The sequence below is a fragment of the Gossypium hirsutum genome, chromosome A03, assembly GCF_007990345.1.
Source record: "Gossypium hirsutum isolate 1008001.06 chromosome A03, Gossypium_hirsutum_v2.1, whole genome shotgun sequence".
Lineage (NCBI taxonomy): Eukaryota > Viridiplantae > Streptophyta > Magnoliopsida > Malvales > Malvaceae > Gossypium > Gossypium hirsutum.
This window is the reverse complement of record NC_053426.1, coordinates 79,524,067-79,537,756: the sequence shown is the minus strand read 5'-3', so window position 1 is coordinate 79,537,756 and position 13,690 is coordinate 79,524,067. Positions and strand designations below refer to the sequence as shown.

Sequence of the window (13,690 nt, the reverse complement as noted above, 5' to 3'; positions counted from 1 at the left end):
GGGTACTTGATGAACTATCTTGCACACCCGATGAATGCCTAAAGTGTACTATCTCCTTGCTACGTGATTCTGCCTACTATTGGTGGAATACGTTGATTTCTGTTGTGCCCAGAGAGCAAGTAACTTGGGAGTTTTTCCAAACCGAGTTTCGAAAAAAGTATATCAGCCAGAGATTCATTGACCAAAAACGGAAAGAATTTCTTGAACTTAAACAAGGTTCCATGTCGGTTACTGACTATGAACGAAAGTTTGTAAGGCTTAGCCGGTACGCTCGAGAATGCATTTCTTCAGAAGCTGTAATGTGTAAACGTTTCGAAGATGGACTGATCGAAGATATAAAACTGTATGTTGGCATTTTAGAAATCAGAGAATTTGTGGTACTTGTCGAGCGAGCTTGCAAAGCCGAAGAGCTCAGTAAGGAGAAAAGAAAAGCTAGTATGGGAGCAAAGGAGTTTCGTAAGAGATCTTTGGGAAAGCCCTTTCAATAGTCTTCGAAGAAAGTTAGAGATGATTTAGGTCGGTCTAAAGGCACTTCGGGCTTTTCTAGACAAGATCGTGATCGACCCCCTGTGAGTACACGAGTCACTTCGGTTGCCAGTGTTGGAAATGATCGTCGAGACAGAACAGAGTGCCAGTATTGTGGTAAATGGCATTCGGGGAGTTGTAGATTCCATGACCGCTCCTGTTATAAGTGTGGATCAGCTGACCACTTTATTAAAGATTGCCCGAGATTGTCTGAACAGAATGTAAATCAGAGTGGGAAACCGGGTGCTACTACTGCTCGAGGTAGACCGTCCAGAAATACGGGAAATCCTAGTGGCGGTCAGAGAGGATCTAGAGACGCTACAACCAGATATGAGGCTCGTGCTCCTGCTAGAGCTTATGCTATACGTGCACGAGAGGATGCTTCTGTAACACCCCGAACCCGAGACCGACACCGGAGTCGAACACGAGATGTTAACAGACTTTAAACCCTTTATAAAAATATTTCTCAGACACTGCCAATCTGCGTACTAGTCGCTTTAAAAATCATATCTTGAGTTTCACAACTCGAAAATCAGTTTCGTGATTTTTCTCTGAAACTAGACTCATATGCCCATCTACATATTTTTTTCTAGAATTTTTGGTCGGGCCAATTAGTACAGTTTATTAGTCAAAATCTCCCATGTTACAGGGATCGACTACACTGACCTTTGCGCATTACGACCTGGATATCTCCCTGCACAGAGCTTCAATACTGATGCCGTTTGTTTCTATAGAAACTAGACTCAGAGAGGAATCTATCCATATATGGTATGACTCCTAATTGTCTCTGGTTAATTTATAATGAATTTCCAAAGTCGGAACAGGGAATCCAGAAACCGTTCTGGCCCTGTCTCACGAGAACCTGAATATCTCTTAACATACTGTCCATATGATCTTTTCGTTTCTTCTATATGAAAATAGACTCATCGAGCTTCGAATGCATAATTTATTCATCAATTAATTCCACTCCTAATATTTTTAGTGATTTTTCAATCTCACGTCACTGCTGCTTCCAGCATCTGTTACGAAAGCAACTATGCCCATTTCGTGATTTCTCCTTGATCTAACTAGTAATTCGTCATACATATCACAAATTATGATCATGACTAGCCATGCCAAAGGCTAATCATTGTCAAACATCCCCCTACTACACTATTGCCATATCATGAATTTTAACACCAAAATAATCAACCATGACATATGGCATAAAAAGGTCGAATTATCAAGATTTACGACCTATCGTTATGAAACCAAACCCAACCGAACATTTATGCCATTTTCGCATGGCTAAAAGTTTACATACCAAAGTTCAAACACAACATAATAGCCTATACATGCCGAAATGTTCTCCTAAGCCGACTAAGAAGAAAGTACCAAAACTTGCTAGCCGGTGTGATGACTTCGACGACGGCACGATCACGCAAAAAGAGACGAGTCCAAGAAACCTAGAATAGGTGACAAGCAAACACCGAATGAGTATATAACTCAGTAAGCCATAAGCATTCCACAACCATCCATTAATAAAATTATCACAACAGGAAACAATGAAATGAGGTTAAGTACTCCATCCATACCAAACTATACCATAGTTCCTTAAACCCTATGGTTCAATCTCATACCAAGTCCTACATTGGCCTTTCATACATCATTTTATTTTCGTTATAATCATACAATTAAACGAACTTTCACCTATTCCACAATGAACCTTATGTACGTGACTTCAACTATAATCGTCACATAGGTTCAAAACTTACCAAGCTCAACTCCAAATATAAACATAGCGCCTATTAGCCATGAACTCAAGGTACTTACCTTTTCCGCTGTCCAAAATTGACTCGGTAAAGTCACACCCTTCATGTAAATAATTTATAGAAAATATATATTGGGTTCGCACACATAGTGCTTAATAATCAACCGCGCACACTTAGTGCCATGCACTTTAAACTCACACACTTAGTGCCATGCATTTCAAGTTCGCACACTTACCTTTTCCGCTGTCCAAAATCGACTCGGAAAGGTCGCACCCTTAATGTAAATAATTTATAGAAAATATATATTGGGTTCGCACACATAGTGCTTAATAATCAACCACGCACACTTAGTGCCATGTACTTTAAACTCGCACACTTAGTGCTGTACAATTTAAACCCGCACACTTAGTGCCAATCTCATGACCGTGAACACTTATTGCCCGCACACTTAGTGCCGAAAACCAGCCACTCAATAGGCTTCACTTCCTTTTTACATTCGACAAATTTCATCTCTACTTACATATACATTTGTATACATTTCATCTCATTAAACACAATGGTATAGGTATTACGATCCTTTAAATCAATACCAAAGATATGCTTAATGACTTACTTGTGTTGGGTAAGATGGTTCCAACTCGGCTACTCGATGATCTTTTCTTTGCCTTTGCTCGATTCTCCTCCTTTAACTCCTTGAGCTTAATCAATAAATCAACTAGTTTAACCGCCTTGCTAAATATTTACAATCCAATTACACATGCATATGTATGTTAGTATATTCGGCAATCACCCTTACTAATCACCCACTTGATCAATTATGGAGAATCAAAGTTAATATCACAATGTGTACCCTATATGGCCCATTATACATAATCAAATTTAACATCATCTATATATATTTACTCATATGGCCGAATATACCTAATCATACATACACCTAACCAAAAATAATTTCTAAAATCTTTATATCATTTATACACTAGTAAAGCATCCTCTCCCTTTCCATCAATTTAGCACATGCATTACTCATTAACCTACAAAAATTATATTCGGCCTTAGCACACAACTTGCTAGCCGATTCTTCCCCATCTAGCAACCAATGCACATATGTGCTCACTCAAAAATGCTAAAAAAAAGAGATTCAAGAATCATCAATCCACCATCACATGCATCATTAACAAGCTTCATATTTAGCACGCAATGGCATTAACACAAACTCCACCTAGGCCGAATCTTAACTCATCTTCATGCCTCATCACCACAACATCAAACATCAAAATACCAACCAAGAATGTAACATGCATGGCCGAATTACATCTCCATCATTTAACAAAGTTTGAACCATGGCTAGGTAGATTTCAAACTTACAACTTAAAATATACATGAATCTCAAAGAATAATATCAAACATACCTCAATCTAGTTACATGCATGGCCAAACTTCCTCCTAATTCTCTTCCAAACCAAACATGAAGCAAGAACTCCTTCCTCCTCCCTTAGAATTTTCGGTCAAAAGAGGATGAAAAGGATGAACAAGTTTTTCTTTTCCTTTCTTTAGCTCACGGCAATGGGGGGGGGAAACAACCACTCATTTTTTGTTTTTCCTTTCTTTATTACCCATACTCCTTATTTTATTTTTTTCCTACATACCTCACTAGGCCAACATGTTCCCAACATGTTTCCACCCATAGCATGGCCAACCACTAGCTCAAATTTTGGGTAATTTGACATGCAAACCCATCATTTTCACAACATGCATTAATAAACCATTTTAAATTAGCCTATCATATTTTCACCATGTCTCATATCGATCCCTATTTAATAATTTCTCATGCAATTGGCAAAATTGGAGAATGAAACTTCCACATACTCATGTACACACATAATAAGCATAGAATATGGAAATTAATTATTTTTATGACTCGGTTTTGTGGTCCCGAAACCACTTCCCGACTAGGGTCAATTTTGGGTTGTTACAGCTTCCACGCCAGATGTTATTACCAGTACTTTCACTCTCTTTGATACTAATGTGATTGCTTTGATTGACCCTGGTTCTACTCATTCATATGTATGTGAGACCTTAGCATCCAGTAAGACTTTAACTGTTGAGTCTACTGAGTTCGTAATTCGAGTGTCGAATCCCTTGGGTCGTTATGTGCTTGTCGATAAGGTGTGTAAGAAATGCCCCTAGTAATCAGAGGTTCCTGCTTTCCGGCCGATTTGATGCTTTTACCGTTTGATGAATTTGATGTTATTCTCGGTTTGGATTGGTTGACCGTGCATGATGCAGTTGTGAATTGCAAAAGTAAGACTATTGATTTGAGGTGTGCAAATAATGAGATAATCCGAATTGAGTCTACTGTTTTGAATGGATTGCCAACAATAATATCCTCGATGTTAGCTCAAAAATATGTGAGAAAGGGGTGTGAAGCGTATCTTGCATACGTACTTGAGAATAAAGAATCAGAAAAGAAACTTGAATCGGTACCAGTGGTTTGTGAATATCTGGATGTTTTTCCCGAAGAATTACCGGGGTTACCACCTGTCCGGGAGGTAGAGTTTGGCATCGAACTTGTACCTGGGACTACACCGATTTCGATAGCTCCATATCGTATGGCACCAACGGAATTAAAGGAATTGAAAGCTCAGTTGCAAGAGTTGATGGATAGAGGTTTCGCTCGACCAAGTTTCTCACCTTGGGTGCACTAGTATTGTTTGTGAAAAAGGACGGAACCATGAGGTTGTGCATCGACTATCGTCAGCTGAATAAAGTGACAATAAAGAATAAATATCCGTTACCGCGTATTGATGATTTGTTTGATCAAATAAAGGGAGCCTCAGTGTTTTCAAAGATAGATTTGAGATCGGGCTTTTATCAGTTGCGAATTCGAGATTCGGATATACCCAAAACTGCTTTCAGAACGAGATACGGTCACTACGAGTTCTTAGTGATGCCGTTTGGGCTCACTAATGCCCCTGCGGTATTTATGGATTTGATGAATCGGATCTTCAGATCGTTTTTGGATTAGTTTGTAGTTGTGTTTATTGATGACATTTTGGTCTATTCAAGAGATGAAACCGAACAAGCTGAGCACCTGAGATTAGTGTTGCAGATTTTACGGGATAAGCAGTTATATGCCAAGTTCTGTAAATGTGAGTTCTGGTTGAGAGAAGTTAGTTTTTTGGGTCATGTGGTATCTGCATCGGGTATTCGAGTTGATCCGAGCAAAATTTTAGCCATACTTAACTGGAAGCCTCCGAGAAATATTACTGAGGTTCGGAGCTTTTTGGAACTTGCCGGTTACTACAGACGGTTCGTAAAGGGTTTCTCGATGATAGCCACACCAATGACGAAACTACTTCAGAAAGATGTTAACTTTGAATGGACAGAAAAATGTCAGAAAAGTTTCGATCAACTAAAAGCTTATTTGACTGAAGCTCCAGTACTAGTGCAACCTGAATCAGGCAAAGAGTTTTTCATTTACAGCGACGCATCCTTACTTGGGTTGGGTTGTGTATTGATGCAAGAAGGTCGAGTTGTAGCTTATGCGTCGAGGCAATTGAAGCCACATGAGAAAAAATATCCAACCCATGATCTCGAATTAGCTGCCATCGTTTTCGCTTTGAAAATATGGCGACATTACTTATTTGGTGAGAGGTGCCATGTATTTTTGGATCACAAAAGTCTCAAATATTTGATGACTCAAAGAGATTTGAATCTGCGACAAAGACGTTGGCTTGAGTTGTTAAAAGATTATGAGCTTGTCATTGACTATCACCTGGGAAAGGCTAATGTGGTTGCGGATGCTTTAAGTCGTAAATCACTGTTTGCTTTACGAGCGATGAATGCATACTTGTCTGTTCTATCCGACAATGTGTTAGTAGCAGAATTAAAGGCCAAACCCTTGTTGATTCATCAAATTCGTGAAGCTCAGAAAGTTGATGATGAATTGGTTGCAAAACGGGCTGAATGTGTTTCGAGTATGGAATCAGAGTTTCAAATTGATGATGACGATTGTTTGAGGCTCGAAAGTCGTTTGTGTGTTCCAAGAAATTCAGAACTTATTTCGATGATTCTGAACGAAGCTCATTGTAGCCGAATGTTGATTCACCCGGGGAGTACGAAAATGTACAACGATCTGAGACGTCAGTTTTGGTGGCATGGTATGAAACGAGACATTTCTGATTTTGTTTCGAAGTGTTTAATTTGTCAACAAGTGAAAGCGGAACATCAAGTGCCTACAGGTTTACTTCAGCCAATCATGATACCTGAATGGAAATGGGATCGAGTCACGATGGATTTTGTATCTGGGATGCCAGTGTCGGCAAGTAAGAAAGATGCGATTTGGGTTGTTGTTGATAGACTGACTAAGTCGGCTCACTTTATCCCCGTACGTACGGATTTTTCATTGGATAAACTAGCTGAATTGTATGTTTCTCAAATTGTAAGATTACACGGGGTACCTATTTCTATTGTGTCGGATAGAGATCCGAGATTCACCTCGCGATTTTGGAAGAAATTGCAAGAAGCTTTGGGTACCAAGTTGTATTTTAGTACCGCTTTTCATCCACAGACTGATGGTCAATCCGAGTGGATAATTCAGATACTCGAGGATATGTTGAGATGTTGCATCCTTGAGTTTAGTGGTTCATGGGAGCGGTATTTACCTTTGATTGAATTCGCTTACAACAATAGTTTTCAATCAAGTATTAAGATGGCACCTTACGAGGCTTTGTACGGTCGTAAATGCCGTACACCATTGTTTTGGACTGAACTCGGTGAAAGTAAAATTTTCAGAGTTGATTTGATTAAAGATGCTGAGCAGAAAGTAAAAATAATTCGTGAAAGTCTGAAGGCAGCATCAGATCATCAGAAGTCGTACGCGGATTTAAAACGAAGAGATATTGAGTATCAGGTGGGATACAAGGTGTTTCTTAAAGTTTCACCTTAGAAAAAGATACTCAGATTTGGCCGTAAGGGCAAGCTGAGTCCGAGGTTCATAGGGCCGTATGAAATATCCGAACGAGTTGGTCCAGCGGCATATAGATTGATTTTACCCCCTGATCTCGAGAAGATTCACAACATTTTTCATGTTTCGATGCTGTGACATTACAGATCTGATCCTTCGTACATAATAAATCCCTCCGTGGTCGAAATTCAAGCCGATATGAGTTATGAAGAAGAACCGATTCGTATCCTAGCTCGTGAAATGAAAGAGTTGCGAAACAAAAGGGTTCCGTTAGTAAAGGTGTTATGGCTCAAACACGGGATCAAAGAAGCTACTTGGGAAACCGAGAACTCTATGAAAGAACGATACCAAACCTATTTACCGGTAAGATTTTCGGGGACGAAAATTTCTTAAGTGGGGGAGAGTTGTGACAGCCCTAAATTGACCCTGGTCGGAAAGTGGTTTCGGGACCGCTAAATCGAGTCACCGAAGTATTTGAATATGATATTTATTGTCTAAAATATGTGAATATGAATGTGTGAAAGTTTTAAGCTTCGATTTAGTCGATTGCATGTGAATTTAGTTAATAGGACTTACGTGTGACACTTTAGAAATGTGATAGGTTAATCTATAAGGATCTATTAATGCATGTTTTAAAAATGATGGGTTTGCATGTCAAATTTCCATTTATAATAAGTAGTGGCCGGCCATGGTATGGGCTATTAATGATAATATGTATTTTTTATTGACATTTGTGGTTACAAAATAAAATAATGGATTAAGAATAATAAAACATGAGGTGAGTGGGAGGAGAAACCAAAGTTGTTTCATCCTTGCTCCTCATTGCCGTAACTAGAAGAGAAAAAGCTTGGAGAAATTCAGCTATGGTGGTTAGCTATATCAAGGTAAGTTCTAGGATGATTCTTGGATTTTTATCATTTTTTTGAGTTAGTCATTAAGTTCTTTGCTTAAACCATGACCAAATTTAAAATGGTGTGGTGTCTTGAGCATTCGGCCATGGTAGGAAATGGAAGAGATATATGGTTGTTTTCATGTTTAATGAATAAGTTACAAATGGTTGTTAATTAAGATAGTTTAAGGTATTTGTAAGTAGTTTGAATAAATGAACAATAATAATAATAAATCATCTAGTGAATTGGTGTAATTGCCGAATTTGAACTAGGAAGTTATTGAGTAATGTTTGTATTTTAAGTGATAGAATAGAGTGAATGCTTGGAATGTGATATGTATGAATTATAAGTTGGATTAAAGGCTGTTATATTGCCTTATCATTTTCGGAAATGTGCTTTGTCAAAGAAATTGAGGGTTGATGTTTAAGTGAGGTAAGTATAGGTATATTCGGCTTGTAGTTTTATAAATGTGATACGAGTATTTTGTTTTGTGAATGAGTAGTAAGTATGTTAAGAATGGTTCTTGTATGTATACGTATATGCAATGATGTTTAAGTACGAATGTATTTGGATGGATGTGCTTATAAGTATAACTTGAGACAAAATGGTATTTAGTCAATACAAATAACCATATTTGTAGAATGTATTAAATATATAATCGGCCTTAACATAGATATGCATATATCTATAAAAATTGTTAATGCCTAAGTAAGATGTTGGGTTGTGCATGACTAGAGAAAATATATATATATGCGTATGGTGTTTGATAGTTAGCCATTAAGTCATATGTACCTCAACCTTATAATATACATGTATTATATTAAATCGCCTATTTGATTTGAAATTAAATGAATTCAATTGTTTTAAATTAAGCTCAAGAGCAAAGAGGATCTAGATCTGATAAGGGAAAGGAAAAAGTAATCGAATAGCCGTTGAAGTCGTTCGAAAACATCCGAGGTAAGTCTTCGAGTAATGGAACTTAGTTTATGATTTGATTAAGTTATGACATATAAGCATAACAAATAAACGGTGATATAATGATTCTACTTGAATTATATATTGAGGTAATTGGTTCATACTTATGACGGGTAGCCGAATGCGTATAGAGATCATGTTATAAAGCAAATCAAAATCATGCCCTTTGTATGTGGCTATTGAGCCGAAAATGGTAATGGTTGATAAGTGTCTTATGTTTGAGTTCTAGTAATGAAAATGAAATATAGATGTGTTATGATTTATTGATATATGTGCATGATTATTCGGATGATAACCGGACTAAGATCCGAAGGCATTTGTGCGAGTTACTATATCCGGGCTAAGTCCCGAAGGCATTTGTGCGAGTTACTATATCCGGGCTAAGTTCCGAAGGCATTTGTGCGAGTTACTATATCCGGGCTAAGTCCCGAAGGCATTTGTGCAAGTTGCTATATCCGGCTAAATCCCGAAGGTACTTGGGTTTGGAAATGAGTGATCTTGCTTTAATAATTTCAATTAATATGCTCATAAAATCCAAACGATATGGTATGTTTCGTATATGCATCGGAAAGTTGATTCCTTTTAAATAGTATTCGCTCAATTGATTAACAAACTTCCGGCCCTAGTTAGGTTTGATCCCCTGTGTATGAAATACTGGTTGAAGCGTGAAGTAAGTATGATTTTGGGAATATGCGTATATGCAATTATTCATTTAGTCATATGAACACTATACTTTAGTCGTAAATAATTTCATTACCTAAACTTACTAAGCATTAAAATGCTTATTCTGTTGCTTTGATTCTCTGTTTTATAGATTTTGTTCGTCAGCTATCGGACTCGGGAGTGTCAAAGTCCAAGTCGTCCACACTATCAAAGCCCTTTTGGTACTCTTTTAGTTGAACTTTGATAATGGCATGTATAGGACTGACCTTTGTTGTTAATCAAGTACCTTTTGGTAATGTATATATTCGGATAGCCATGCGAAAATGGCTTATACATATTTTGAGCATAGCATTATAATCATTTTGTATATTGTTCATTGAGTGGTATGGAAATGCTTGGTAATGATTAGCCATTGGAATGGTTAATCACAATCATTTTGGTGCTATGTATGACAAATGACTAGTTGACTCATGGAAAACTATGAAATAGGTGAAATTTACCTTAAACTAGATGCTGACAGCAGCGGTGTTGTAAGTTAGAAAAATCACTAAAAATAGTAGGAATGGAATTAAATAGTGAATAAATTATGTAATCTAATCTTGATGAGTCTATTTTCATATGAAAGAAACGAAACGACCATATGAGCTGTATTTTATGAGATGTTTAAGTTTTCGTGAAACAGGGCCAGGGCGTTTTCTGGACCCCCTATTCTGATTTTGAAAATTCACCATAAATTAACCAGAGATAATTAGAAGTCATGATTTATATGTATGGATTCCTTTTTGAGTCTAGTTTCATTACAAACAAACAGCATAAGTATTGAACTCTGTACAGGGAGATATCTAAGTCGTAATGCATGAAGGTCAGAGTAGTCGAACCCTGAAATAGAGGATACTTTAACTAATAAACTGTACTAATTGGCTCAACCAAAAATTCTATAAAAATATTTTTGGATGGACATATGAGTCTAGTTTCAGGAAAAACTTACGGAATTGGTTTTCGAGTTTTTGAACTCGAGATATGATTTTTAAAGTAACTGTGATGCAGTTAGCCAGCTTGTCTGGAAATTTTTAAATGAACTGTGTAAGTAAATGAATTAAGTCCGTTAACACCTCGTGTTCGACTCCGGCAACGGTCTCGGGTACGGGGCGTTACATCAGATCTTTATATTCATAGCATCGATACATAAAAGACATTATGAATCTTATCTAATTATGGCGGAAGAGCAAACTAGTAAGCTACAAATCCAGTTCTCTTGTGAATTTCATACGATCTAATAAATCTCAGATTGAGGTTTTTGTTCCTGCCAAAATAGAACCTTTTTTCCATCGCAAAACTTTCAAAAAGACTTTATCGCCAATCTCGATTTTATTATCTTTTCTTTTCAAGTCAACATAGGATCTCTATTGGTCGGAAGCAACTTTCAAACAGTCTCAAAAATGCGAACATTCTCTTCTGTCTCACGCATCAAATTTGTTTCTGCCAACTTTCTTTCACTCAACTCTAACCAACATTGCACGACCATATAAATCCTCGAAAGCTGTCATTTTCATGCTCGATTGATAACTATTATTATAAGCAAACTTAACTAACGGTAAGAATCTTTTCTAGCTACCTTAAAAGTCAATCACACAACAACACAACATATCCTCAAGACAAAGTAATCATATTTGATATTGTATCTACCTAAAATGATCATTGAATGACTAATCAAAGAAAAAGGCAAATAATTACACAATTAACTAAGAAAAATATATTATTAATTACATATTTATAACAAAAATATTAACATTTTTTATGACAATTTAAATTATTGACTGAGTATTAAAATAATCTCAACTTGATCCAATAAGACATTAAGACATTTAGAATTTAATAAGAGAAAGAAAAGATTTCGATTTTATTTTTATATTTTTTTTCTAAATTTTTATATGTTTAATTATTTCATATATTTATATAAAGAGTTTATATATGATTTTTTTTATAATTTCTTGTCTTTTTTATATTTTTCATAATTCATATGATTTTTTTAGAATATATAATTCATATGTTAAGTATACATTTGATAAAAGAAAATACGGATATTTAACAAAAAAGACACTACGTGATACTATATGATTGATCACTAATTTTTTTTTTACTTGTGTTAAAAAATGAACTAAAAAATATAAAGAAAGCATACTTCAAATTTGAAAAAAAAATTTATATACCTAAATAAAAAAAACAAGTATATCTCAAAAGTCAAATTGTGAGTTGAGTATTTTTGGGCACAAATAGTTTATTTCTTTATATATTTACTTATTCTTGGAAGTTCTCCAATTATTACTTGTCACCTTATATTTTACAGGGCCAAAGGGACAGAAAAAGCTTCCACTGTCCAAATTTTCCTGTCATTATCCCAAAAGAAATTAATGTAATTTGGCCCCTCCCGAAAAGTCAAGAAACAACATAGGCAACTTCACCTCTACGATGTCCTCTATCACGCAACTTCTACGCAAGACTCAATGTTCCCCCCTTTGGCTTTTGTTCACAGGTTGGATAGAAATGTGAAATTCCTAAGCTAAATTCTAAACCAAATTACTCTTTCAAGTAGTTTTAATGGAAATCGCTAGTATTTCTAAGCCACCCACCAACTGGTTCTCCAACAAGGGTTTAAGGTTAAGCCTTCCTCGCCTTCGTTCAAGATCCAAATCCTCAAGCTCCTTGCTCCCACCATCAGTGGCTGCCACTGCACCAGCTTTACATAATAACACTAAAGAAGAAGCCCTCCGAGCGGTCTTTCGTCAGTTTGATACTGATGGAGATGGTAAGATCCCAAGCGAAGAATTCATCTCTTACTTTGCTTCCATAGGCGACAACATGTCAAAAGAGGAAGCTCAAAGGGTTATCCTAGATTTCGACAACGATGGTGATAACTTGTTGGAATTCAAGGAGTTTGTGAAGTTGATGGAGGGAGGCAATGAAGGCGATGATATCAAAAGAGCGTTCGAGACGTACGAAGTTGACAAAGGTAGTGGGTCAATTACGCCAGTGGGATTGCAGCAGATGCTTAATCGTTTAGGGGATATGAAATCGTATGAGGACTGCGTTGCTATGATTTGAGTGTTTGATCTTGATGGCAATGGAGTGCTTGACTTCCATGAATTTCAACAAATGATAAAAGGTGAACCATGTAAATTAGCTGAAGTTCCTAGAGAACGGGAATAATTACGCGCATATGTATGTACTAGGCACTAACAAGCTGATGAAAGCTGATTATGAATGTTGTATTTGTATTTTCAGAAATCTTAGTAGGTGGAGTGGTAAGAAGTCCCTAAGTAAGGTATGTGGATAAAGAAAATAATGATGAAGAGTTTTTTCGTTATTTTAGATTTTGATTTAGCTCAACTTTGAATTTAGTCGTAATTCAATGTATCTTTTTGAGATTTTATGAATGATTTTTATCAAACAAAGTAGAGAAATTATATCAACACTTGTTGGGTTAAATGGGATTAAAGTACCATGATGGCCCCTATATTAAGAGTCAGATTGTATTTTGGTCCCTCTACTAAAGAAAATGGGAAAATTAATCCATGTACGTTAGATCAAAAAGAAAACTAGTCATTCTGTTAAAAATTTTATCCATATCTACTTTTAAATACTACTCACCGTACGTCAAAATGAGGCACACGTATCACGCAGCATCACTCTCTAGTTATTTTGTTAACCACACCAGTTTTTAATAATACAAAGAGATGAATTTTTAATAGAAGGAACTAGTTTGCTCTTTGATCTAATGTATAGGGAGAAATTTGTCCATATTTTGAGTAAATGAGGCAAAATGCAATTTTACCCTTAATATAAGGACTTCTATGATACTTTTATCAATTAACTGGTAAAGAATTCAATATCTCTTAACCAATATATATGGACAAAAG

The 13,690-nt window shown here is 36.4% G+C and overlaps 1 protein-coding gene across 1 annotated transcript; it reads left to right on the top strand.

Moving 5' to 3' along the window:
* The first annotated feature begins 12,218 nt into the window (after positions 1–12,218).
* On the top strand, positions 12,219–13,201 carry LOC107888035 (probable calcium-binding protein CML41). The gene is made up of 2 exons (XM_041093779.1): positions 12,219–12,936; positions 13,056–13,201. The coding sequence occupies exon 1, from the start codon at positions 12,372–12,374 to the stop codon at positions 12,873–12,875; it is 504 nt and encodes a 167-aa protein (XP_040949713.1). The 5' UTR covers positions 12,219–12,371; the 3' UTR covers positions 12,876–12,936; positions 13,056–13,201.
* Positions 13,202–13,690: the final 489 nt, after the last annotated feature.

Coding starts and splice junctions, on each gene's coding strand:
- LOC107888035 (XM_041093779.1), top strand. CDS start 12,372: ATGGAAATCGCTAGTATTTCTAAGCCACCCACCAACTGGTTCTCCAAC.